This window comes from Hippopotamus amphibius, chromosome 11 (assembly GCF_030028045.1).
Source record: "Hippopotamus amphibius kiboko isolate mHipAmp2 chromosome 11, mHipAmp2.hap2, whole genome shotgun sequence".
Taxonomy (NCBI): domain Eukaryota; kingdom Metazoa; phylum Chordata; class Mammalia; order Artiodactyla; family Hippopotamidae; genus Hippopotamus; species Hippopotamus amphibius.
In genome coordinates this window covers 34,525,891-34,553,157 of record NC_080196.1, presented here as the reverse complement: position 1 = coordinate 34,553,157, position 27,267 = coordinate 34,525,891, and the positions used below count along the sequence as shown (strand labels likewise).

The 27,267-nt window shown below is 51.5% G+C and overlaps 1 protein-coding gene across 2 annotated transcripts in view; it reads left to right on the top strand.

Moving 5' to 3' along the window:
• PTK7 (protein tyrosine kinase 7 (inactive)) overlaps positions 1-21,299 on the top strand; it is a 57,698-nt gene extending 36,399 nt beyond the window's left edge. The window contains exons 4-20 of one of the 2 annotated variants that reach the window (XM_057698595.1): positions 140-330; positions 426-576; positions 1,564-1,712; positions 1,963-2,256; positions 5,668-5,801; positions 5,903-6,038; positions 6,150-6,269; positions 7,549-7,698; positions 7,816-7,966; positions 8,064-8,191; positions 9,378-9,581; positions 10,410-10,565; positions 11,155-11,387; positions 12,275-12,355; positions 18,686-18,837; positions 19,651-19,829; positions 20,336-21,299. In XM_057698595.1, the coding sequence (XP_057554578.1) occupies positions 140-330; positions 426-576; positions 1,564-1,712; positions 1,963-2,256; positions 5,668-5,801; positions 5,903-6,038; positions 6,150-6,269; positions 7,549-7,698; positions 7,816-7,966; positions 8,064-8,191; positions 9,378-9,581; positions 10,410-10,565; positions 11,155-11,387; positions 12,275-12,355; positions 18,686-18,837; positions 19,651-19,829; positions 20,336-20,496 (2,770 nt within the window). In that variant the 3' untranslated portion in view covers positions 20,497-21,299. The remainder of the gene's footprint in view (positions 1-139; positions 331-425; positions 577-1,563; positions 1,713-1,962; positions 2,257-5,667; positions 5,802-5,902; positions 6,039-6,149; positions 6,270-7,548; positions 7,699-7,815; positions 7,967-8,063; positions 8,192-9,377; positions 9,582-10,409; positions 10,566-11,154; positions 11,388-12,274; positions 12,356-18,685; positions 18,838-19,650; positions 19,830-20,335) is intronic. The other variant, XM_057698596.1, reaches the window with a different exon arrangement.
• The last annotated feature ends 5,968 nt before the right edge of the window (positions 21,300-27,267 follow it).

Sequence of the window (27,267 nt, the reverse complement as noted above, 5' to 3'; positions counted from 1 at the left end):
AGTCATGTTGCCGCTCCAGGCCTCAGTTTCCCCATTTGTAGACTGAGGGGTCTAGCCCTGATACTCTGATGCTGTACCCTCCCTAACGGCCACTTGAGAACCCCCTGCCCCCCTGCTGCTGCCCCTCTGGACCCCACAGGCCCACCTACCAGTGGTTTCGAGATGGGAGCGCCCTCTCTGATGGTCAGAGCAACCACACGGTCAGCAGCAAGGAGCGGAACCTGACCCTCCGGCCAGCTGGCCCTGAGCACAGTGGCGTCTACTCCTGCTGTGCCCACAATGCCTTTGGCCAGGCCTGCAGCAGCCAGAACTTCACCTTGAGCATTGCTGGTGAGCCCCGGGGCGGGGATGAGAAGGTGAGTTGGGGATGGGGGAGGGGCCTCCCCCCCTTGCCTGCTCATGTGTCTGTGCCTCCCCCACCCCAGATGAGAGCTTTGCCAGGGTGGTACTGGCGCCCCAGGACATAGTGGTGGCAAGGAACGAGGAGGCCATGTTCCACTGTCAGTTCTCAGCCCAACCGCCCCCGAGCCTGCAGTGGGTCTTTGAGGATGAGACTCCCATCACTAACCGCAGCCGGTAAGGCATCTGGCAGCAGCCTTCCAGTACGGTGATAAAGGTTGTGTACGGTTCTCTAAAAGGGAAAGAACTTATCACAGATATCATAGACCTATATGTGTATTACTTAAATGTTCCAGCAGATGGCAGTAGAATGTCTTCCTGCTGCAAAATGAGTCCAACAAAGGAAAGCGTCTCCAGGAAGGACATCTTTTTGCAGCTCCCACAGACACACTGTGTGAGCCATTGGTGGCTCTGCTCCTTTCTCCCTCCCCTGCTGCCCACATGGGTCTTCTGGGATGGGGGGTGGAGACTCAAGGATGGAGGGACACAGGGGACCTGGGTGATCACAGTCTGGACAGGAAGGTCCCAGGTGGCAAGGACACCTTACTTACACACATATACACATGCACATTTTTTGGAAGAAGCAAACATTTCCAGAAGGTTCTGGGAGGTGTCAGGCCCTCTATAGGGACTTCTGTCCTCATCCAGGCCCTATGAGAGCAGAGAGCAACTTTGTGGTGCCAGGTGTGGCCATGGTCCTTGGAGGTGTGGCTCCCTAGGCTGGGGGCTGGGATCCCGCCTGGCTGCAGCCCTGAGGACATCATCAGTAGTCAGTCCATCTGGTGCGTCCGGGGGGCTTCTGATGCTGGAGCGGCTGCTTTACCAGCAGGCTTATCTCGACTCCGCGGGAAGGTGGCCCCTCTGTCCCCACAGGTGCACAGACTACTTGCTGCCTCCCACTTGCACTGCTGCTCTCCTGGCTGCTCCAAAGCTGCGTCTCTTGTCTTTGAAATACACCCCCCCACACACACGTGAACAGGTGCATGCACGCACACGCACACACACACACACCAGCGTGGCGTGTCGATTTCCTTCCCTCTGCCCCGTTCCCGGTTGATTCTTTCCTGCATATCTGACCTGTGCAAGATGGGGTTCCAGTGGTTCCTGTCCAGAAGGAGGCCCGTGAGCCACTCCTTCCAAACAGCGCCCCTCCCCTCTCCGCAGCCCCCCACACCTCCGCAGAGCCACCGTGTTTGCCAACGGGTCCCTGCTGCTGGCCCAGGTCCGGCCACGCAGTGCAGGGGTCTACCGCTGCGTAGGCCAGGGCCAGAGGGGCCCTCCTGTCGTCCTGGAGGCCACGCTCCATCTGGCAGGTGGGTCCCTGGGTCTGGGGTGCCGAGGTGGGGGGCTGCCTTCAATGTTGTTGGCACGTAGAGGTTTAGGCTCCTGTTTCCACTCAGAGCGGCTTGGACAGCAGAGGGAGGAAGAGGATGCCAGGGTCAGAAGAGGGGATGCTGAGGGTCGCGGGGAGGGCTCGCGCTGGGAAGGGCAAAGCCTGCTGCGGAAGAACGTCAGATGCCCCGGGCCCCACAGTAACTGGGCCGTCTGCTCTCCTATCTGCAGAGATTGAAGACATGCCGCCATTTGAGCCGCGGGTGTTCACGGCTGGCAGTGAGGAGCGTGTGGCCTGCCCGCCCCCCCAGGGCCTGCCGGAGCCCAGTGTGTGGTGGGAGCACGCGGGAGCCCGGCTGCCTGCCCACGGCAGAGTCTACCAGCAGGGCCACGAGCTGGTGTTTGCCAGCACTGCTGAGAGCGACGCTGGGGTCTACACCTGCCATGCGGCCAACCTGGCCGGTCAGCGGAGACAGGATGTCAACGTCACTGTGGCCAGTGAGCACCTTTGCCCTGAAGAGCAAGGCGAGGAGGGGAGCCCAGGTCCCGGGAGATCTTGGGCTCTGTGTGTGATAGAGGCTTCCCTGGTGCTCACCTGAGGCATCCCCACCCCCACCCCCACCCTAAGCTCTGAGCCCTTCCAGCTTGAGAACTAGTCAGCTCCTGGGAGGTGATATTGGAGTAGACAGTGGCAAGCCAGGCACAGAGGTTGGGGTGACGGCCGTCATAGAAGAGTGGTCCTCTGGCTGCAGAGGACAGTGCGAGGGAGTGGGAGTCTAGAGACCCAGGTCCTACTCTGTCCTCAGTGCACGGAGTGATTGTGGTAGAAAGTCACCCGCCTTGCTAGGGCTCAGTTTCCTCATCCGTACAATAGGGCTGATAACTCACTACCTTCCCTACGAGGTTGCCAGAAAGATCAGTGAAGTAGATAAAAAAGATCTTTTCTTTTTTGGGAAGCTGATGTGGACAAAGTTATAGGTAGTAATTGTTTTATTTGTTGTTATACTTTCCAGATTTCTACACTGAACATATAACTGGTGAAATAAATGATAAAGACCTGTATACCCTTACTACAGGCACAGGGATTTACTTACTTACACCATGCCTGTGCTAAACCTTTGTGATAATTGAAAAGGATACCCAAATTCATACACAAACACACACATCATTTTGCGACCTGCTTCTCCCATTTACCTTGACATTTTTCCAAGTAGGTAAATTTCAAAAACTCAAAAAGATTTCAGACATGAAAAGGGCTTTGTACATTTGTAATTTGCGATGATATTATTCCCATTAAGATACTGAAAGCTTGGAGACACGCCCTTTCGTGCTCAGGTACCTGGTTCCGGTGGGAAGCTGGAACACCCAGGTAATGTGCACTCAGCAACATGCAGACAAATGCAAGTAGCCGGTCAGCCTTTCGCCAGTCAGGGTCTGTGGAGCACCCGTTTCCTTGGGAGTACTTTTAAAAATGCAGAATCTGGGGACTTCCCTGGTGGTCTGGTGGTTAAGAATTTGCCTTCTAATGCAGGAGACACGGATTTGATCCCTGGTCAGGGAACTAAGATCCCACATGCCACGAGGCATCTAAGCCCATGTGCTGCAACTACTGAACATGTGAGCTGCACCTAGAGAGCCTGCATGCTGCAACTAAGACCTGACGCAACCAAAAATAAAATAAATAAGTACATAAATACATAAATATTTTTTTTAAAAATGCAGAATCTGGGACCACACTCCAGATCTCCTAACCCCCGGGCTCTCTGGGGGTGGGGCCCAGACAAAGAGTGTTTAACAAGTGCTCCCGGTGAGGCATACATATGCTGGAGGTGCGAGTGCTGGCTTCGATCATTTGAAAGCCACTGACTGAGCTGTGCCCTGTACCTGCACTGCGCCCTGAGAAGGAGGCCCGTGGAGTGGAGTTAGAGTGCGTGATGTAGGCAGGGCTGGACCAGGTACAAAGGTGTAGGGGGTACAGTCTGGCGGAGGGAGGGCTCCATCCCTGCATTCCATCAACAGATTTATTGAGTGCCTTATCTGTGCTGTTCAGTGCTCCCAGTACCGGGAATGAAGCAATGAACAAAGAGACAAAAATCCTTCCATTCTGGAGCTCGTGGTCCAATAAGAGCAACAAAGTAACCAAGAAAAACAATTGAATGAACAGATAAATAAGTGAGCCATGAAGAAAATAAAATAGGGTGAATGACAGAGAGATGGCTTGAGGGCCAGGGGAAGTTTAGAGAAGACTTCTTTAGAAGGTGGTATTTGAGCTGATGCTTAAAGAGGGAGTCATGTGGACAGGCCCTGAGACAGAAATGGGCTTGTAAGTTGGAGGGACAGCAGTAGCCTGTGTGGCTTGAGTTAAATAAGTCATGGTGAGTGTGGCTGAGGTTATCTGAGAGGTAAAGATTAGATCACATGAAGCCTTCTGAGAACATGGTAAGGACTTTGGCTTGTATTACAAGTGTGTCAGTTATCTACTGCTGTGTAACAAACCAGTCCAAAACTTGAAACAGTAGCCATTGATTTGCTTATGATTGATTCTGTGGGCAGGGTTCAGCTCCCTGTGCTGTTAGCTGGGCTCACTGGTGTGTTTGCAACCTGCTGGTGGCTGGCTGTTCCTTGATGTCCTCACTCAGGCACCTCGCTCTGTCTGGCAGTTGAGTGAGGTATTGACCAGGATGCCTCGGTTGCCTTCCGCACAGCCGCTCCAGCAGACTAGCTCAGGCTTCTCACGTGGAGGCTGGGTTCCAAGAGTGCAAAAGTGGAAGCTGCAAGGCTTGTCAAGGCATTAGCTTAGACATTGCACAGTGTCACTTCCGCTATATTCTGTTGGACAGGGCAAGTCACGGGCCACCCAGATTCCAGGCAGTAGAGAAGTAGACCCTGCCTCTTGATGGGAAAGTGGCAACGTCACATTACAAAGAGAAGCAAGGGATGGGGGGACTTTACAGCCATCTTTACAAGCAGTCTGCCCCACCAGATCAGAGCATGAGAAGTCCTTGCAGGGATTGGGTCTAAGAGTGACATTTTCAAAAGATGACTGGCCATTCTGAGAAGACTAGACTGTTAGGGGCAAGAATCTCAACAGGAGGCCAGTTAATAGATGACTGTAATCATCTAGGGGAGATGTTGAAGGGGTTTGAACAGAGGTGGTAGCGGTGGAGGTGAGAGGTGGTGAAATTCAGGATACATTTTACAGCTGAGGTAGATGGGGTTTACGCAGGATGAATGTGATGGGGCGGGGAGCTGTAGAGAGAGAAATCAACTAAGTTTTTGGCTTATACAGTTGGCTGGGTAGTGGTGCTATTTATTGAGATAGAAAACGGTGACGAGCAGGTTTGGGAGAAATCAGGCATTCTCTTCTGCACATATAAAGCCTGAAGTGCCTGTTAGATATCCAGCTGGAGATGCCAGTAGGATTTGCAGGTCTGAAGTTCATGGGGGAAGGTTAGGAGCCAGGCTGTAGGTTTGGGACTCATCCACTTGGATAGTATTGAAGGCTGTGGACTGGATGAGATCTTTCAGGGGCTGAGCATGGCTAAGGCAGAACAGAGATGCGAGGAGCGAGCCTTGGAGCGGTGTGGTGGAGGAAAGCAAGGATTTTGGAGTCATGCAGACTGGAGTTTTCAGTCCTCTCTCTATCGTGGATTAGTAAATCACCATTACTTCTTTGAACCTCTGTCATCTTATCTATAAAATGGGTATAGAAATACATACCTTGAGGGTATATTGTGATCATGAACCAGGATAATCTTCAAAAGGTGCCGGCACGTGGGCCTGCACTAAGAGGTAACAGCTGCAGTGAATCATCGGAGCAGACAGCAGTTTCTAAACTCAGGGCCCACGGGGGAGGGTATTAGAATTTCTTGGGATTGAATCTGTTGGTTTTGCAGACATGTTGATAACCTTCTGTTTCCTCCCTGTCCCTTTAAGCTGTGCCCATGTGGCTGGAGAAGCCCCAAGACAGCCAGCTGGAGGAGGGCAAGCCAGGCTATTTGCATTGCCTGACCCAGGCCACACCCAAACCCACAGTCGTCTGGTACAGAAGCCAGCTGCTCATCTCGGAGGTGGGAACGGGCATTGCTGCTGGGGGGAGGGGGTGGGGGGACGCGGAGTCCTCTGTGCTCACCTCCATAGCGTGATCTCCCCCACGTCTCGTGGGCTGCAGGACTCGCGGTTCGAGGTCTTCAAGAACGGGACCTTGCGCATCAACAGCGTGGAGGTTTACGACGGGACGTGGTACCGCTGCGTGAGCAGCACCCCCGCCGGCAGCATCGAGGCCCAGGCCCGCGTCCAGGTGCTGGGTGAGTTGGTGCCTGGCCTGGCGTGCAGGAGAGGACCAGGGAGGGAGCAGCAGGGTCCAGGATCCTCGGGCCTGCCGCCTCAATTCCTCCCCTTTCCCATGACTGAAACAGAAAAGCTCAAGTTCACACCACCGCCCCGGCCACAGCAGTGCATGGAGTTTGACAAGGAGGCCACGGTGCCCTGCTCAGCCACAGGCAGAGAGAAGCCCACTATTAAGTGGGTCCGGGCAGGTGGGTACCATGTGGGCATGGGGTGAGGGGCAGCAGGCAGTCCACTGGTCAAATGTGTCCCTGTCTGAGGACCAGCGGAGTGCCCGAAACTGCGGGACTGACAAGAAATGTAGGGGCCGTTTTATAGGCCAGTTTGAAGAAAAAAACCAGACACAAAAGAGGTCAGGTTACAGCCTTAGACACCATATAAGATGACTCAAGGCAACAAGGGATTGGATTGGCCCAGACAGGTCTGTAAAGTCCTTCCCTCCCCCTTTTCAAAGTAGTCATCCTTTCCAACGTGAAAGTAATCTTTTAGAAAATTTTGGGAGAAAATAACGCATAATCCCACCGTCAGTCATCTCTGGGTGTGTACCTTTTTTCTATGTACATCTTTTTGTTTTTACATAGGAGTTTTATTGTAAATATAATTTTCACTTATACTTCCATGGGTAAGTCATACTTACTATAGAAATGGAAGATGCAGATAACCATATGTAATTTTATCTTTTTTACGTAACATTATCAAGCATTTCCCCATGTTTTTATACGTAAATGTTGGTTTTGATGATTGCAATAATAATTCCAGTGATTGGATTCACTGCGATTTACTTAAATGTTCCCTAAATGCTGGACATTCAGGTTGTTAATCCTCCTTCCTGCCTCCTTGCCTTTCTCTGTCTCTTTCTCTCTCGCGCTCTGTCTTTTTGTATTTTTATTGCTGCAATAAACATCTTTAAGGCTAAGTTTTTTCTGGATTTGGGTGTATTTCCTTTGGGAAAGATTCCCAGCAATGGAATCATTATGTATGGAAGGGTATGCACAGTTTTACAACCCTTGATGAGAGTGGGCTTTTACATTCCCATTAACAGGGAGAGAGGGTGGGGCTGTAGAATCTGAGGAGCAAGTGGGCTCTCTCCTCTCGGGTGTCTGGGGGAGCTTTCTGTGGGGGCGGGGGGTGGGACTCACAGTGGGCGGGACGGTGGCAAAGAGCAGGAATGGGTTCTAGGAGCGAGGAGTGACCGGCACGGAGGGTGAGGACAAGGCCAGTCCCAGGTGCAACCAGAAGCCCAGCCTGGTGGAAGTGGAGCGTTATACAGGGCAGTAGGAGGTGAGACTGAAAAATTAGAAGAGGAGTGAGTAACAGGGACTCCCGACACCGGGGTCAGGAGTTTGGATCTTGTCCGTGGGTAGCCAGGAGCGATGGCATAGTTTTGAGTAGAGGTGAGTGACGGAGGGCATTGCCGGCCACCCATGGGACTCTGGTCCATCCCATCATTCCCCTGTGTTGCCCCTGCAGATGGGAGCAGCCTCCCAGAGTGGGTGACAGACAACGCCGGGACCTTGCACTTCTCCAGGGTGACCCGTGATGACGCTGGGAACTACACTTGCATCGCCTCCAACGGACTGCAGGGCCAGATCCGTGCTCACGTCCAGCTCACCGTGGCAGGTGCGACCGTGCAGGGTGCTGGGGCTGGGGCCGGCGGGCCCTGCGGGGCAGCTGCTTGCACCCTGCCGGCCCCATTGCTCACTGCTCCCTGCCCCTTGCCGGGCTCTTCCTGTCCAGTGTTCATCACCTTCAAGGTGGAGCCGGAGCGCACGACCGTGTACCAGGGCCACACGGCCCTGCTGCGGTGCGAGGCCCAGGGGGACCCCAAGCCACTCATTCAGTGGAAAGGCAAAGACCGCATCCTGGACCCCACTAAGCTGGGCCCCAGGTAGGCCATCTCCTTCCCACACCCAGCCCAGCTCTCCTGCAGCCCAGTCTCGCAGGAGCTGGCCAGGTGGGCAACGCTGCGGCTTCTCCCCTGGCAGGATGCACATCTTCCAGAACGGCTCCCTGGTGATCCACGATGTGGCCCCCGAGGACTCGGGCCGCTATACCTGCATCGCGGGCAACAGCTGCAACATCAGGCACACGGAGGCCCCCCTCTACGTCGTGGGTATGGGGCCCAGAGGGGCGTCCTGCACAGGAAGTGGGGGGGGGGCCTGACTTCTTTCCCGTCCTTACACGCACAGGTCCCTGTACACAGAAGGTGCTGAAACCATTTTTGTGGTGGGGGCGGGGATTCAGCTGTGTCCCCTCCACCAGGCCACCCCACAGTCCATCTCAGGTTCCTGGCCTGGACCTGGGCTGTCATTTAAGCATTCTGCATCTGGAGGGTGTGTGCCTGTTGCAGGGGGGGGGGGGGGGGGTGCTCTTGTCCTAAAGTGCTTCCTCCCAGGTCTCCCCACATGTGTCTGGGTGGGCAGGGAGGGGATCAGGCCGGGATGCAGCAGCGCGAGGTCCCTTTTCCCTGGAGGCCCAGAGAGGATGCTGTGTCAGGCGAAGGACCCTGACTAGGGGCAGGGACTCGGGGTTTGGGTCTGGCCTCTCCTGCTAACCAGCTCTGTGCCCTTGCAGGTGTTATTGCCTCTCCACGGGCTTTTTTCTCTGTCTGTAAGATGGGAGTGGTCTAAATAAGAGGTTTCAAACTTTTTTGGTTAAGCAACAGAACTGGTTTTCTAGACAGAGTTTTCTGTGGAACTTTAAACAGGTGAGGTGAAGGGGTGGCTCCTTGGTTGAAGCCCCTGGGGGTGTGTGAGAGCTGGGGGACCCTGCGTGGCTTCCCCCTTGGCCTCTCTCCCTCCTGGCTCCTCTTTCTCCATGGGACCCAAGGCCACTGAAAGCCCCTGGACTAGAGGGTCCCTTCTGCAGATACGTTTCTTGGAGAACCTGCTCTGTGCTGGGCGATGGCTGGGATTCTAAACCAGAAATTCCCAGATGCATCTCTCCAGAGTCTGACTCACGGTTTCACATCAGCAAGGAAGCTTGTTAACAAGCTGTGTGGGTTTGTGGTGGGACCGACAATGTGCTTCTTAAGCGTGTTCCCGGCCTCGTGTCCGGATGCAGCGCCAGCTTGGAAATCCCTGGCCTCCACTCCCGCAGAGCTCCCTCTGGCCTTGGTGGGGCCCCCAGGACCTGGCCCTTGCTGGAAGCCAGCGACGGTGGTGACCCTCCCTGGGTCGCTCCGGCTTGGTCAGGCCATCGCGTGTCTGAGAGGTTGTTGTATGTGTGTGACCAGGTAGAGAAGTAGGGCTGGGTTTGTCTCAGTGGCCGCTGCCCTCACCTCTCTGTGTGTCTCTTAGACAAGCCGGTGCCGGAGGAGTCAGAGGGCCCGGGCAGCCCTCCCCCCTACAAGATGATCCAGACCATTGGGCTGTCAGTGGGCGCCGCTGTGGCCTACATCATCGCCGTGCTGGGCCTCATGTTCTACTGCAAGAAGCGCTGCAAAGCCAAGCGGCTTCAGAAGCAGCCGGAGGGCGAGGAGCCAGAGATGGAGTGCCTCAACGGTGAGGGGCCCTGGAGGAGGGAGGCGGCGCCGTGCGCAGGTGCTGAGCGCCCTCCCGTGGCCACGGAGGACAGCGCCGCGCACTGGAGGGAACAGCTGGAGCCAGAGCAGAGCGGCACGGTCCCCCCACCCCCAGTCCCAGCAGGAAGCCTGGAGTGGGTCAGGCTTCTGAACCTTGGCTTTTGACCAGCCTGGCTCAAGTCTTCCTCGTGGGAGCCTCTTGGGCCACCCTCCTGTGTTTCCTGCCTTCTCCCTGCAGTTCTAAACCACAGATGTAATTTAAGTTTATGTGTTCATGTTTCTTTGCACATCTTGTCTCCCCTCACTAGTCTTTGAGTTTCCCCAGGGGCGCTCTGTTTGCCGGTTTCCCTCCTCCTACCCTCCCTCTTCTCCCACTGGGAGCCCCCCGGGGACATTGCTGGGTCTCCTTTTTCAGTTTAGGAATTCCGGAGCAGGGCCTGGGCTTCCCTTGTTGTGATTTTCCCTTTGTGCCTGTTTAGAGCTTTGCACATGGGAGACACTATGAGAGCAAAACCCCTCATGTCACCATGCTATCCAGGGACCAGTGACTCAGATGAGACTTGTGCGGTTTGTTCCATTTCAAAGGTTGTGATCGGCTGTGTCAATACGTGGTTCTATCCTAAGGGATGCCGTCTCCCTCCCCCCCAGCCCCGTCAGTTCATCGGTTGGATTGGGTGTGGATTTCGTGTGGGACACCAGAATTGGACCCCTTTGGTGGAAGTGGGAGACTGTGGGAAAGAACTGCAGTCCCTGTGGTGGCCAGAGTGTCAGGTCTCATCCTAACACCCTCCCTGCCCCTTCTTCCCAGGCGGGCCTCTGCAGAACGGACAGCCCTCCGCAGAGATCCAAGAGGAAGTGGCCTTGACCAGCCTGGGCTCCGGCTCTGCGGCCACCAACAAACGCCACAGCACGAGTGACAAGATGCACTTCCCGCGGGCCAGCCTGCAGCCCATCACCACACTGGGTGTGTTGCCTTGGCCACCATCGCTCCCTGCTTCACTACAGGCTCCAGTTCTGTCTTGAGGCTGTGCTGGGGCTAGTGGCTCTGGAGTCCCTGAGGCCCAGAACCTCAGAAATGGAGGGTGCCTCGGGGAGGGCCGGTCCAGTGTGTCCCCGACCTGTCATCCACACCCCACCTCCACAGACTTTGTCCTTCCCGTGTATTGTTCACCTGATGTTTTCTTTAGATTGACTCTGCCTCACCTTTTTAAAAAATCTAAAGTCAGCTTTGTTCTAGGAAAAACTGTGAGACGTTACGGATCTGTGCTAGTTAAATGTTTTCTGAGCCTAAGTTAAAATAAGACCTGTTTATGGAGAACCACCTAACATTCGCATGCAGACCACCCTCTAGAAAATGCTATTAATCTGACCCCTTTCTTTCACTGTTAGAGGCTGCAAAGCCCAGGGCAGAAGGGGAAATGGTTCGCTCAGGGTCGCACAGCGAGCCAGGGCCACTGCCCGGTCCAGGTGGGTGGGAGCAGAGAGACTCCCCGCGTCAGGGGCTTCCTCTGCTCCGGGGAGGGCTGCTGGCCGACTCAGCCCTGTGCCCACAGGGAAAAGCGAGTTTGGGGAGGTGTTCCTGGCCAAGGCGCAGGGCTTGGAGGAGGGGGTGCCAGAGACCCTGGTGCTTGTGAAGAGCCTGCAGAGCCGGGACGAGCAGCAGCAGCTGGACTTCCGGAGGGAGTTCGAGATGTTTGGGAAGCTGAACCACGCCAACGTGGTGCGGCTGCTGGGGCTGTGCCGGGAGGCCGAGCCCCACTACATGGTGCTGGAGTACGTGGACCTGGTACGCTGCTGGCAGGGGCCCTGCGAGTCTCGGGCAGGGCAGAGCCGGGACCCGGGGGGCGGGGGGGCACCATGGGATCCTGCTTTTGCCACCTTGAGATGGTTGGTCCCAGGTCCTTCCAGCTTCTCCCTCTGCCCGCTGCATGGATGCCTTCCAGGTCCTCTTCCCTGACTCTGGTTTTCTTTGGTTTGTCTTTTTTTTTCCCTTTCTCCCCAGGGCTTTTTTCAGCCCTTGAGAATAAACATGTTAGAACCTGGCTTTCCTTCTTTCCCTGCAGCCCGTACCTTTTGAGGGACAGTGTTAGCCCACCCACCAGCCTTCTCTTTCCAGCCTGCTTGTCGTGCCCAGCTCTGCCCCTCACACCCACCCAGGCCTAATCCGCTTGGTTCTCAAGCTGCTGCTGTCAAACTCCCCAGCTCAGGGGCAGAAAGGGGATGGAGTGACCCTCATCCTTCCGTTCGTGAGGGCTTATGAGTGCTTTGTGCATGTTTCTGCCACTGGTGTCCCGTCTTGGTTATGTCTGGGGACCAGAGCTTTCTTGTCTGAGGCCCTTGAAGACCCTGTGAAGACACAGAATCAGGGGCTGTGTTTTCCTCTTGGCTCCCTCAGGGCAGGGGCTTCCTCAGCTGCGCGTCTGGGGCCTTCCCTGAGGGTCACAATGACCGTCCTCCTCCCTTTCTGACCAAGAGCTTCTAGGAGGCACTTTCTATAATTTTTAATTCCCACTGGACTTTCCCCAGGGGAGGGAGTCTGGGCTGGGGGTTGGGCATTCAAGTCAGGGCTCCCCACCCCCACCTCCACCCCCCGGGGCAGGCACTTGCTGGGTCGGGTGTTTTAGAGATACTGGCTGGACTCTGACCTGACAGAGACGCTTGGCTTTTCCTCAGGGAGACCTCAAACAGTTCCTGAGGATTTCCAAGAGCAAGGATGAAAAGTTGAAGTCGCAGCCTCTCAGCACAAAGCAGAAGGTAAGGACGGGTATCGAGGCCCCCAAGGTGGGCCAGGACCCAGGCAGTCACCTAGCAGAGGTGCACTGACTGAATGCAGCCTGCGGGCCAGGCCCTGTGGTAAGTACTCCACGTGTGTTACCTCAGTGATACCTCTGCGATATATGTCACTATCCGGGTGGTGGGTGAAGACCCCGAGGTTTAGAGCGCTTAAGTGACTTGTCTCCGTCATGGAGCCTGCGAGCGGCTCTGTGTGGCTGAGTTGCCTTCGAGGAGAAGAGCCGCCCTTCGCCTTGGCCGCGGGAGGAGCCGCAGGCAGCCCGGGCGTCTAGGGGCCTGCAGGGCTAGGCGTGACCCCGAGCGTGTTACTTCATCTTCCGCATATGAACGGGATGCCCGTGTTTCACTGTCTGTGGTTTCACGCTTTCGCTCTCACCTGGGCTGTGGGCTGCCCAGCCTTTCCTTCCGGTTCTTCTCCGGCCTCTGGGCAAAGGGTGGTTCCTGGCACAGAGCCCTGGCCAGGGCCCCGTGGTGGCACAGACATGGGCCGAAACGGTGAAGAAGGGAAAGCTTGCCTGCGGCCCACCTTGGAGACTGCCGTCTGTGCCCGCGCTCTCTGCCCGTGGACTCCTCCCCTCCCCTCTGAAATGGATCTGCCTCCTTCCATGTGCGCAGGCACTCTTGTGTCCAAGGTGACACCGCATAACCAATCAGAGCTCAGGGCAGGGAGGCAGACTGCTGGGCCTCCCTTCCCGGGTCCCGGAGTGCGGGGGCAGGGCAGAAAGATGTGGCTGGTTGATCAGTCAGCGGAGTGGGTGGGACCCGGCTGCCCTTGACCTCTCTGAGGGAGCAGCTGTGTGTTCTTCAGGCTGACCTCTTGCCATTACAGGTGAATTTGCTAAGGCAAGTGACTTGGCCCCAGGTCACCCAAAGCTGGCCTCCTGACGTGGTGGCCCTGCCTCCATCTCTGAGAAGCCACAGCACTGTTGTGGCTGTAGGCGGGAAGCCTCAGGACAGGACGTGCTTCTCCAGCTGGGTGGGATGTCAGGACCCCAGAGCTCACAAATCAGGACGTGCTTGGAGCCAGTGAATCTTCCTTGGTGCCAGTCATGGTCCTCAGGGCCCTTGGGGGTGCAAAATTGAGACCGACGTACATCTTGGGGCACTTAGGTTCTAGTGGGAGAGCTTGGATAAGTGAGTACAGCATGTGCCTTACAGACGTCAGGTAAGACATAGAAAGCAAGTGAGTGACGTAAAATAGGAGATGTTGAGGGACTTCGCTGGTGGTCCGGGGGTAAAGAATCTGCCTTCGAGTGCAGGGGACGTGGGTGCAATCCCTGATCGGGGAGCTAAGATCCCACATGCCATGGGGCAACTAAGCCCACGCGTCACAACTACTGAGCCCACGTACCACAACTAGAGAGAAGCCTGCACACTGCAATGAAAGATCCCGCATGTCGCAATGAAAATCCCACGTGCCACAACGAAGACCCAACGCAGCCAAATAAATAAAATAAAAAAAAAAAAGTTGAAGACGTCTACATCCTAGACAGACAGTGTGGTTAACAAAGAAGGTCTCCTGGTAGAGAAAGCCATTCAAGTTCAAGTCTCAAGGACAAGAAGTAGGTGAATGGTGGGAAGAAGAGTCTAGGTACGTCGCTCTGGCGGGGAAGGGGCATAGGCAGGTAACAGGAAGTCAGTTATCTCCGTCACGTGACCTGAGGGACTCTGGCTGAGTCATCACCACCTTTGCGGAAGAGCTCTCCCACACCGTTTTGCCCGAGCATCTTGAACTCAATGAGGAAACTTCAATAAGTTGGGTTCCACACTCTTCAAGGACAATACTCTGCACTGAGTGATGGGGGAAAGGCATTGCTTTAAAAAAAAAAAACGGTAGATTTCTAGACCGTGCTTCAGACTTGGGGCGGAATCTCTGAGAGTGGGGTCTGAGGAGCTGCATTTTTCAGACAAGCTCTCCAGCTGATTCTTAAGCTCATTAAGGTTCCAGGAGCCCTGGAGTAGGATCTTGGCTTCATAATGGTTTTGGTTAGAGTCCCCTGTAAGAAATGCGTTTTACGTCATGGCCCAGCACGCATGCACGTGCACGTGTATACACATACACACACACACACACACACCCCTGAAAGTAATCTTTCACAACACTATATTTGATGCACTTAATATTTTTTATCCTATTCTTTTTTTTTTAAGCCACTTGGTTTTGAGACTCCTGTGGGTCTCAATTGGTAGTTTGAAAAACACTTCTTTTGGGGATTCCATGACAATGCAAATTCTTAGGAAAGATGTATTAAAACTTGTAGATGCTTTCTTGTGCTAATAATTTAGTGAGCTGCTATGCCACTTTATATTCCTAGGGTCCTGGGGGAATGGAATGAGAAAGTGTTCGGTTTTTGAGGGGAGGTAGAGTGGTAGGCTACTTCCTGGCCAGCTAGAGCTGGAACGAGGGTGCCGTGCTTGGTGTGGGTGGGCTAGGGGGAGTCCCAGGAGGATTCCAGGATAGCAGTGGATCGCGATAGAAATCAAAGACGCGGGCCCTGGGTGTTGGCATAATTGTAGGTGATGCTTGTTAGAGTAGTTGATAAGGTGGTGGAGGTTTTGGAGTTTGAGCACTGTAGCCTGTGATTCCTCCATGGATCACCTGCAAGCTAATGACAGGACCAGGAAGGAAGGAGCAGGGCGGCTTGGCGCACCTGCTGGACAGCAGCACTTTGCTTTAGGCAGTCAGATGCGGGCGGGAAGCAGCAGCCTGTTTGGGAGGAGTGCAGAAGTGTCGTGGCAGCTTAGCCAGTACTCGGGCGAGCCCCCAGGGTGTTAAAGTTGGAAAGGAGGGGTGGATCTGGTCTTTACCAAAGTGCAGGTTTTTATAACAGCATTTGAAAATTAATCCCATGGCCATCTGATGGCGGCTTGCCCAGCAGTAAGGAAGCACTTAATTGGCTTGGGTTAACAGAATTCCCTTTTACTGACCTCGCTTAGCCAGTATTTCCAGAAGCACTGCCTCTCTGGAAAGATAGTAAGTTAGTCACCGCGCCAAGTCCTCTCTTCTGTTCCCATGACTAGCAGCAGATTGTTTAGCTTGTGAGCCAGAGCAGAGAGGGCAGGTTGAGGGGAAAGGCAAGTCTGATGAGGACTTGTTACAAAAACCTTTACCCCTTACAGACAACCGGGCAAGGCTGGGTAATGCCCTGGGGTTTTGGAGCCTGAAGTAGAGTCTGTCAGTTTATGATGCCTTTTTACTATCCGTGGCACTTGGGGCTTCCTGAGGATGGCAGCCTGGGAGCCTGAGATCGTTTGGGAGCGTGGTCTCTATTTTTCTTGGAGATCCAGTGCCGGGCTCTGCACCCAGTGAGGGCTCAGTGATCCTGCTGGACCTGTTCACCTGGCCTCTTCTCACTGGCTCACAGTCAGTTGGGAGCTCTCTGGAGATTTTGTGGCTTCACTTAAAAAAAATTTAATTTATTAATTAATTTATTTTGGCAGTGCTGGGTCTTAGTTGTGGCATGTGGGATCTTTGTTGCGGCATGCTGGTCTTTTTAGTTGTGGCGTGCAGACTTCTTCTTAGTTGTGGCATGGGGACTCAGTTGCGGCGTGCATGTGGGATCTAGTTCCCTGACCAGGTATTGAACCCGGACCCCCTGTATTGGGAGAGCGGAGTCTTAACCACGGGACCACCAGGAAAGTCCCTGTGGCTTCACTTTGGATAAAGAAAATGCACCAAGAAAATGAGATTCCCCCCAGCTCTTGGTAGTGGCCCATGTTCAGCCCTTCTGCATATGCAGTGTCAGTCAGTATATTGGGTATGTAGCAGGTCCAGACGGGTGCTGGTTCAGGTCAGCGCTAATAGAACTTACTGCGGTGGTGGAAACGTTCCCTACGTGTGCTGTCCAGTGTGGTGGTCACGAGCACCATGTAGCTACTGAGCGCTTAGAATGTGGCGAGAGAGACTGAGAAACTGAATTTTTAGAAAGTATTTATTTTATTTACTTATCGGTTTACACCGGGTCTTTGTTGCGGCACATGGGCTCCTTAGTTGTGGCATGCAAGTTTTAAGTTGCAGCATGCATGTGGGATCTAGTTCCCTGACCAGGGATCGAACCTGGGCCCCCTGCATTGGGAGCAAGGAGTCTTAACCATTGCACTACTGGGGAAGTCCCAGGAACTGAATTGTTAATTTTATAAAGTTGTAATTAACTTAAATAGCCACATGCGACCATGGGTAACTATTTTGGACAGCATAAGTATAGACCATTGTTTTTAAACTCTTTTGACTGAGACCCACAGTAGCAAAAAAAAAAAAAAAAAAAAAAGCACATTTTACATGACAATGTAACATAGACGTGTATATTTAAAAAAATTTAAAACGTTCCGTAAATGATACTTACTCTACCAAGTGTGATTCACTCTGATATTTTCTTTCTTTCTTCTTCTTTTTTTTTAATGCTGGTTAAGATTCACTAAATGGGTTTTATGACATACTAATAGGTTGTGACCACAGATAGCAAACCTTCAGTGGAGGCATTGGGGCCTGCAGGGATCACTTTGGCTGGACCACACAGACTGAGAAGATCTGTCTTTGGAGTGACCCCTCTCCCGGTGTTTGGTCTCGGCCCCTCTTCTGGCCTTTCCTCGACCTTGGAAGCCAGGCCGGTGAAGTTGCTCGGAGCCAACTTCAGGGCTGCCATGGGGCCAGTCCACAGCCAGCATCTGCTCACTGATGGCGGACAGCCCTTCCCGTGCCCCCATCCCCAGTGTGGTGACCCAGGAGAGGCGGTTGAGGAAAGAGCCAGGCTTGGCATTCGACTGGGGCTGTGGGCAAAGCTGAGGAGAAGCCCACCTCAACAGAGAGCAGGCAGGGGAGCAGCCCAGCATGCAGTAGGTGCTCAACAAGTGTTCCCAACCGCTTCTCTCTGATTGGGTGGTCTCCTTCTTGCCCTGGGTAATGTGGGAGCAGCCCCTCTACCACTCACATTCACCTTTGTTCCTTGAACAAAGTGGGACTTCAGGGACATAGAATCAGATAAACTGTAATCTTGGTTAATCTGTGACATACTCTCATTGGTCCACACACAGTTAGTTAGTTATTGTTTTTACTTAGTCATTGTTATTTTTTAATGTGTTTATTGGCCTCTGTGTGTGTGTATGTGTGTAAGTTTCATTTTGATATTTCAAACTTAAAAGACTGTAAGAATGGTTCAAGGAACTCCTACAAACCCTGTATCCAGATTCAGTTGTTTACATTTTGCCCCATTTGCTTTATTATTCTATATCTGTGTATTATTCTTTTTATTCATTTCTTTTGAACCATTGGAGATAAGTTGAAGGCCGACTTTTGACCTTTTGTACCAGGTGTGTGGTAGGTGATACCTCATCAGGCCTTGATTAGTATTTTCTTGATCACCAATGATGCTGGTTATTGGCTACATGCTTCTCCTCGTGTCTCCGTGATCCACCTACGTGGTGGGTGGCTTCTCCCTTATGGATCCTGAAAGTGAGTCTGTGTGCTAGAAGAAACACGCAGCTGGCCAGTAACTTGTTAAATAACTTCCCACGTGGACCTCTTAGTGTTTCTTTCTTTTTTTAAGATTTATTTTTATTATTTATTCATTTATTTTATTTTATTTTTGGCTGTCTTGGGTCTTCATTGCTGCACACGGGCTTTCTCTAGTTGCGGTGAGCGGGGGCTACTCTTTGTTGCAGTGTGCGGGTTTCTCATTGCAGTGGCTTTTCTTGTTGCGGAGCATGGGCTCTAGGTGCATGGGCTTCAGTAGTTGTGGCGCTGGCTCGCAGGCTCTAGAGCACAGGCTCAGTAGTTGTGGCTCACGGGCTTCGTTGCTCCATGGCATGTGGGATCGTCCCGGCCCAGGGATCAAACCCATGTCCCCTGCATTGGCAGGTGGATTCTTAACCACTGCCCCACCAGGGAAGTCCCTATTTTGTTCTCTGTGAAGCGCACCTAGCAGGAAATATGTAAACTCTGAGATAAAACAAAAAAAGGAACAACCCATAAAAATGTGAGCTATGCTTATTGCCCAGTTATTTTTCACTCAGCAGGTGGTTATTATGTGTTCTCTCCACCCCACCTGCCACTCGCTTAATCCAGCACCTGCTGTGTGTGGGAGTGATGCCAAACACTTTTATGTCATTGGATTCAGTTCTTCCAACCACCCAGTGAAGCAGGTCCTGTTATTCCCATTTTACAGAGAGGGAAACAGGCCTTTGCTTTGGGGCTTCCTAAGCATCACATTCATGGCGCTGAGACCCCACCAAGGGCAGTGTAAAGGGCGATCCCCCAGTCCTGGGCTGCTCTGACAGCCCTCTTTCTCGTTCCAGGTGGCCCTGTGCACCCAGGTGGCCCTGGGCATGGAGCACCTGTCCAACAACCGCTTTGTGCACAAGGACCTGGCCGCTCGCAACTGCCTGGTCAGCGCTCAGAGACAGGTGAAGGTGTCGGCCCTGGGGCTCAGCAAGGACGTGTACAACAGGTAGGGGGCATGGGTGAGGTGGGCGAGGAGCAGGGGGCAGACACAACGGGCGGGATGTGATGGTGGGAAAGGGCCTAGCCCAAGCTGGAGGACCCAGGAGGGGCAGAACCTTCCCACCCTCTCCCAAGGGTGCAGTAGGCACCCCAGCCAGTGGACCACAGCTCCCTGATCGTACGCATTTTGTCTAGTGATAAAAAATTATACACCTTTTTAAAAAATGACAGTCAAACTTTATAACAGTTTATATATAATTTAACTATTCATATGGTTCCCTCTGTAACTTCCTGAATTCAGTAATTATTATTTTTGAGCCTAAGACTTAAAGCCCAGCACCCACAGCCAGAGATGGCTCTACAATACACACTACAGAGTGCCTCCGGGAACTTCCCCTCGAGTCATCCCAGTTCTGACTCACCCCGGTTCTGACTGTTGCTTTAGTCATGATTGGTTTATCACTAGTAAAGCTCTTTAAAATTTCTTTCCATTTAACATGTTCATTTTTCAAACTTTTAAACTAATATAGAAAAGTATGTATGATTATTGGCTTTTAAATATTAACGTTTAGACACAGTTTGATTCTTAAGGGAATTTTTTAACTGTCAGACCCCATGTGGATGCCTCCGATTTCATCCAGTATACCCCTCAATCCCCCACCCCTCTCCGGCTAAGCAAAAATGTTTCCAGTTCCCTGGGTGCCTTGATACAGAAGAATCTGGGCTCTAGCTTGAGTATGAGACCCAGACCTGGGATGAGGTTGGGATCTCAGGCCGTGCCCCACTCTCCCCCACGCCTGTGTGTCCTTTTGTGCCGCAGTGAGTACTACCACTTCCGCCAGGCCTGGGTGCCCCTGCGCTGGATGTCCCCCGAGGCCATCCTGGAGGGCGACTTCTCCACCAAGTCTGACGTCTGGGCCTTCGGCGTGCTGATGTGGGAAGTGTTCACCCATGGGGAGATGCCCCATGGTGGGCAGGCGGACGATGAAGTGCTGGCAGGTGGGCAGCTGTATTTCCAAGGGACAATTCCAGGTGTTCTCTAGGTGGAGAGCTTGCTCAGGGTCCTGGAGCCAGTTCAGCCCCCCTCCCTCTCAGGGCTGGTAGCAGCACGTACATGGTTAAGGCCACTCTGCTTGTTAGATTAGCGAAATACCTTCTTCCTACTGGTTGTTTGTCGCCCTGTCCCCAGCGTTCACTCCAGCCACTCTGGTGCCTGCCCATGGACCCCACTTCAGCCCCCATGCATTGGCTGCTACTTGTGCTGCGTGGACCCTGCCCCCACCAACTGGAGAAAACTGGGGCCGAGGCGGTGGGGGATGGGGTGGATCCTCCCCTTCGCTTGCAAGATACTTGCCATAAACTCCTTGAATCCTTGCTCACCCACGCTGGCCAGCGTCCCCCAGAGTCTCCCTCACGTGGCCACCTGTGGGAACTGCAGGCTCCACAGAGTATTGGACAGGTGGCTAACCATTTTGAGGTAACCTCTTCCCACCATCTTTCTGCAGACTTGCAGGCTGGGAAGGCCAGACTCCCGCAGCCTGAAGGCTGCCCTTCCAAACTCTACCGGCTGATGCAGCGCTGCTGGGCCCTCAGCCCTAAGGACCGGCCCTCCTTCAGCGAGATCGCCAACACCCTGGGAGACAGCCCTGCGGATAACAAGCCGTGAGGAGGGAGCCCAGGCAGGCTGTGCCTCAGGATGGCGTGGGCAGGGGAGGACCTCCTGAGGGGTGCCCACAGCATGATGGGCAAGATCCCGGTCCTCCTGGGCCCTGGGGGCCCCGCCCTGGCACCACAGGCATCGCTGAGGTCAGGCAGGGCCTGGGCTTGCTTCCTCTTCCTCACCTTCAGCCCTTGGGGAGGCTGATTTGGACCCAGACTGGATGACTGGGGCCTTGGGCTGGGCAGCTTTCTCTCCCACCCATTCCCCCATCAGGGACAGTGTGGGTGCCTCAGGTAACCCCGATTTCTGGCCTGGGTCTGCTCCCCTCGACCAGGTCCGGTTCTACCACTCACCTGCCAGCTTTATCTGGGGAGGGCAAGGCTGGAGGTGAGCTGGCTTCAAGGGGAGTTCCTTAATATACTCAAGTCCTGGGTGGTTCTGGCCCCCTGGGCCCACTTTAGCGTCTGCGCTAGGATCACGGAGGACCCAGCCAGCGAGTCCTCCCCCGTGGACATGTGCACGCTGACCCAGACCTGCGCCTCCTCCCCTCCCTTCTCTCTTTTCTCATCCTAAGTGCCTGGCAGATGAAGGAGTTTTCAGAAGCTTTTGACACTATATAACCCGCCCTTTTTGTATGCACCGTGGGCGGCTTTTGTATGTAATTGCAGCGTGGGGTGGGAGGGCATGGGAGGTAGGGGTGGGTCCTGGAGGAGATGGGTGGGCCACCCCCGCCTCACATCTTTATTGTTGTTGTTTGTTTGTTTGTTTTTTTACACTCGCTGCTCTCAATAAAGAAGCCTTTTTTACAACCTGCCTCTGATGCTCATTCCCTACTGTTGTCCATAAGTGGTGTGCCTTCTCCTCTCACTTATCAGAAGGGGCCATGTGGCTTCCCAGAGTCGGGGGGAGGGGTGGGGGCTTTGGCAGGGATAAGTGGCAGACACTGGTTCTTCTCTCTGGTTTGTGGAGCAGCTGAAAACTTTTTTTTTTGGTCATGCTGCACAGTTTGCGGGGTCTTAGTTCCCCAACCAGGGAATGAATCCGGGCCACGGCAGTGAAAACGTGGGGTCCTAACCACTGGACTGCCAGGGAATTCCCTCCTGGAGCAGTTGAGAATGTGGGCTCAGAGGAGGCGAGGCCATCTCTTGTTCGTGTGACCCTGTGTTGCTCTTTGATACCAACTAATTAGTCTCCGCTGGCTGGCCTGGTACTCAGGCTCAGGTGGAGAGTGTAGAAGTGTGAGGAGAGGACTATTAGAGTGGAATTGGAGGAGTTAATGACAGATTCAGGTCTCTGAATCCCTTTAAGACTTTAGGAAGGTGATGGAGGAGGTAGAATTGAGCAGAGATGTGCTTAATGTCTCACTGCTCCAGGGCTTCCAGCTCTCAGCTGGTTTGATTCCTGCCTCTTTGTTACCTAGATCTTGTGTCATCAGGTACATTCTACCATATTGTAACTTCAGCATGGTTCCCCATCCTAAAGAAGTAAGTCCTTACTTCTGGAATTGCTCTAGTTCTTCTGTTCCTCACCAAATTTCTCAGTAACAAAAAGAACAACTAGTATTTATTAAATAGTTGCTTTGTACCAGTCACTTTGCTAAGCATTTAACATCCATCATGTCATTGAACTTCTGTGACCAGTCTGTTAGCCAGATATTATTGTTCCCATTTCACAGATTAGGAAACCAAGGCTCAGGGAGGTTATTTTCCCCAAGGTTGTACAAATGGTAAGTGAGGCACTGTTGTGGATATACAGTGTGGTACATCCCTCAGGTGTATTGGAGTGTAAAAAAAAAAAAAATTTCTCTAGAGCAGTGTTTTACAAACTGTGGGTTGCAACTATCATTAAAAAAGAATGAAACAATAAAAACTGAGTACATTGTATATCTCATGGGTAAGTATTGTTTTACAAAATTTTGTTTGTTGTATTTGATATATGTTTGGGTATGTCAGCATATGTCTTAGCTATTGGGGTGGTGCTGCTGCATAAAAACCCCATATCCCAAAACAGCAATTTATTTTTCTCACTCACAGATCTGCAAGTTGGTGAGGTTTGGCTGATCTTGGCTGGACTTAGCTGAGTTCAGCCAGGCTTGGCACCAGGTGGTAGGTCTGGTTTGGGTCTACTTTGCTGGCCCCAGAGCATGCTCTTATACAGGAGCTGGAGCACAGGAAGTCTGGCCAGATCATGCCAGCACATTTAAAGGCATCAGGGGACTTCCCTGGTGGCTCAGTGGTTAAGAATCCTCCTGCCAATGCAGGGGACATGGGTTCGATCCTTGGTCCAGGAAGATCCCACATGCTTTGGAGCAACTAAGTCCATGCACCACAACTACTGAGCCTGAGTGCCACTGCTACTGAAGCCCACATGCCTAGAGCCCATGGTCCACAACAAGAGAAGCCACTGTAATGAGAAGCCTGCGCACTGCAATGAGAAGCCTGCGCACTGCAATAAAGAGTAGCCAGCGCTCGCTGCAACTAGAGGAAGCCTGCACATAGCAATGAAGACCCAACACAGCCAATAAAAAAAATTAAAAAAATTAAAAGCATCAGGCTATTAACATTTTATCAGCCAACACAAGTCACGTGTCAAAACTCAACATCAGCACCAGCAGGATGTGACTGCAAAGGATGTAGACATCTCATTCAAACACAGGGTGTGAAAATTGGGTGCGATAATTGGATTTACCCCAGGTTGCGACATAAAAATGATTTCCTCCTGTGGATTGCGCTCAGAAGTACTGGGAAGGCAGTAGTCTAGCAGGTCATTCATCACTAAGCTGCTTCTCACGCTTGGTCTTCCTTGACTGCTCTGCAGTGGCTAACACTGCTGGCCACATCTGCCTTTTCAAACTCTTTTCTTGCCTTTGGTGATGGTACGCCATATCCACCTTCTCTGACCAGGCCTTCTCCAGCCCTGGTGTGGCTTCCTTTTCCTGCCTGCCCCAGAGATGGCTGTTCTCCTGGCTTCTGTCCTTGGCCTTCCTCTCTATGTTCTCACCCTCAGGAATCTCATCTTAGCTCACGTGGCTTTACCTGGCCCCTTCAGTGTGGACAGTTCCCAAAGCAGTAACGCCAATTCCAGGCTCTACCTCAAGCTTCAGATGCACACTCCCCTTTTCCCTCAGGACATTTCTCTCTACCTATTTCCATGGCCGCAAACTGAACTTACCTCTTTTCCAAACCTGTTCTTTTAGCCAAGTTCCCTGTTTCCATTATTGGTACCACTGTTTGGCGAATAGGCACCTTTACTTAGAATCTCAGCCCATCATGAGCCCTCTTCTCTGTGCACCCCTTCCCATGCAGCTCATTGTCAAGATCCACTTATTCTACCTCTACCCTGTTTCCATTTTTGCTTGATTTTAAGGGAAACATTTTTTGCATAAAAGTAATACTGATCATAGAAGAAGTCAAGTGGTACAGAATTGTATAAACCAAAAAACACATTCCTTTAGAAGGAACACTTCCAAACTTATTCTACGACGAGGCCACCATCACCTTGATACCAAAACCAAAGATATCACAAAAAAGAAAATTACAGGCCAATATCACTGATGAACATAGACACAAAAATCCTCAACAGAATACTAGCAAACAAAGTAAAAGGATCATACACTATGATCAAGAGGGATTTATCCCAGGGATGCAAGGATTCTTCAATATATGTAAATAAATCAATATGATACATCATATTAACAAACTGAAGAATAAAAACCATATGATCATCTCAATAGATACAGAAAAAGCTTTTGACAAAATTGAACACCCATTTATGATAAAAACTCTCCAGAAAGTGGGCCTAAAGGGAAACTACCTCAACATAATAAAGACCATATACAACAAACCCATAGCAAACATCATTCTCAATGGTGAAAAACTGAAAGCATTTCCTCTAAGATCAGGAACAAGACAAGAATGTCCACTCTCACCACTATTATTCAACATAGTTTTGGAAGTCCTAGTGATGGCAATCAGAGAAGAAAAAAAAATAAAAGGAATCAAAAAAATGAATTTATATGCCAAGCAGAAATAGAGACACAGATATAGAGAACAAACTCATGGATACCAAGGGTGGGAGGGGTGGGGTGGGATGAATTTGGAGATTGGCATTGACATATACACTACCATGTATAAAGTAGATAACTAATGAGAACCTACTATATAGCACAGGGAATTCTATTTGATGCTCTGTGGTGACCTAAATGGGAAGGAAATCTAAAAAAAAGAGGACATATATGTATAGGTATAACTGATCCACATTGCTGTACAGCAGAAACTAACACAACATTGTAAAGCAATTATACTCCAATAAAAAATTAAAAAAATACACACATTCCGCTAATCCCCAAAGCCCACTCTCCGGTGGTAAGCATAATGAGTGTTTGCAGTGTGGCTTTTCCTGATCTTTCCTGGGCTCATGACCTTAGCATTCCCTCTAATGCTGCCATCACCATTGAGGCCCCTTTTCTCTCTCTTTCTCTTTTTTTTTATAAATTTATTTTATTTATTTATTTTATTGGCTGTGTTCGGTTTTCGTTGCTGCACACGGGTTTTCTCTAGTTGCGTAGAGCGGGGGCTGCTCTTCATTTTGGTGCGCGGGCTTCTCATTGCGATAGCCTCTCGTTGCAGAGCATGGGCTCTGCCTGTGGGCTTCAGTAGTTGTGGCTCATGGGCTCAATAGTTGTGGCTCACGGGCTCTAGAGCTCAGGCTCAATAATTGTGGTGCATGGGCTTAGCTGCTCTGCGGCATGTGGTATCTTCCTGGGGTCACAGGGATCAAACCTGTGTCCCCTGTATTGGCAGGCGGATTCTTACCCACTGCGCCACCTAGGAAGTCCCCAGGCACGCCTCCCCCTCTTTTCTCTTATGTGAAGTTAAGAATCCCTGTGTAAAGGTTAATTCCCAATGAAAACAGTTTTAGAGTATTAGTTTGGGTTTGTTGGTTTTTGTGTGTGATAGGAATTTTTTTTACAGCAATCTTAATTTTTGTTCTGATTTTATTTGGGTGATAAAAATCAGGAGAAAGAAAGGTCGGGGTGGGAATGGTGTAGAATGAAGGGATCTGGCTGGAATTCTGATGCCCTTCTGGAGGTCCTTCATGGTCTGGATGGACAGGGGGCTACTGCGATTGAGGCCTTATCGGAGAAGCACCAAACTCACATTCCAGGGAGGCCAGGCAGGGGACTTATCTGAGTTCAGTGGGCTGTGCGGAGTCTATAGTGAACTTGGGAGCAGATGCCTCTTCTGTGACTGCCATTCAACTCTACTCCAGGATATTGTGCTCCTGTGGGCATGTAGGCCTGGGGTTGCTAAAAATGTCAATTTTTAAAAAGAGACCAGATACTCAGATTTTTATGTAAGATATCCTGATTTTAAAATATTCTGTGGTCCAAACAAGACACATCTATGAGCCAGTTTTTCATTTTAACTTTATCCACATCAGCAATTTTGTTTCCTGAACCTGCAGTAATATGGTGTAGGTGTAGGTGAAGGTCCCCCTGCCCCCGCTCTGGTGACAAAGTGCTGTGAAGGAGCTGTGGCAGTAACACGTGTGCAATGGCTCTGGGGTTGTGAGATGGCAGCCTCTGTGAAGGGAAGCCAGTACTGCTCATTCCCGGCCCTCTTCCCTGTGGAAGTGGCAGACAGCCGTTGTTCTCTGCTGAGCAGGGTGCCGCCGCCAAGGGCCGTCCACCCTGCGTGTGTCTAAACTAGGCATCTCAAATGGAAAAGTCTTTAGAAGCCAGGCGAGAATGAACCCCGACGGCTGTGACTGTAAGTCTGTGCGGCTCAGACAAATCCCAAGCAAACATTTGTGGCCCCTAATGCCTGTCTGGAACCTATTTATCTATTTGACCTGTTCTTCCTCTTGAGCTAATGCATTCCATATGTTTAACTACCTGTTGTGTAGAGTAAATTAGAAAAAGAGAGAAAAAAAAAAAAAACTCCATAAAAAATTATTGGGAAAGGGGGGAGAGGAGGGCTCTTAATTCCTGTATTTAGGAGTCTGATGAACAGGCCCATGTTTTTCAGTGTAGTGTGTGTGTGTGTGTGTATATATATACACATATCTCACAAATCACTTGAACATACTTTATTTCAGTATTTTTCAGTCTTTGGATTGCGATTCACAGTAAGAAATGCAGTTGACACTATCATCCAATACACACACCATATGAAATTGACAGTATCCCACCCTCTTGACCTATAAAATGGCAATTTTATATGGTTCAAACAAAAAATAATGCAAAGAAAAGTTTTTAACAATATTTACTCTTGGTTTTTTTGTTTTTTTGTGAGACCCATTACTTTATTTAAATGCTGGTTGCAGTATACTAAATTGATTTCACTATCACTACCACTTGATTCACAACCGACTGCTTTATTTAATCTTCATAACAACTTTTAAGGCAGGAATCATCACTCTCTCCCATTCCCTTAAACACAAGAGGATGTTTATCCTAGGGATGAGGTGATTACCTCACTAACCACTTACTTAGACCACCACTGAGCTTTAATCTATATCTCATCTAATCTTGATGAAGAACCTCATGGGATGGGTACCAACAATGAGTAATGCAGAGGTTGGAGAGGTCAAACACTTGTTTCCAGGCACAGGGCTAGGAAGAGGCAGCTTCCAGATTTTAATAATTTCTGTAATGGTAAAAGCTCAAGCTATTTTCACTGCCTTACAGCTAAGAACCAGACCCAGACCCTGATCCTGGATTTTGCAGCACTCTTTTTTTTGAACCCTCCTATGGGCTTTTCTTGGCTTTCAAGG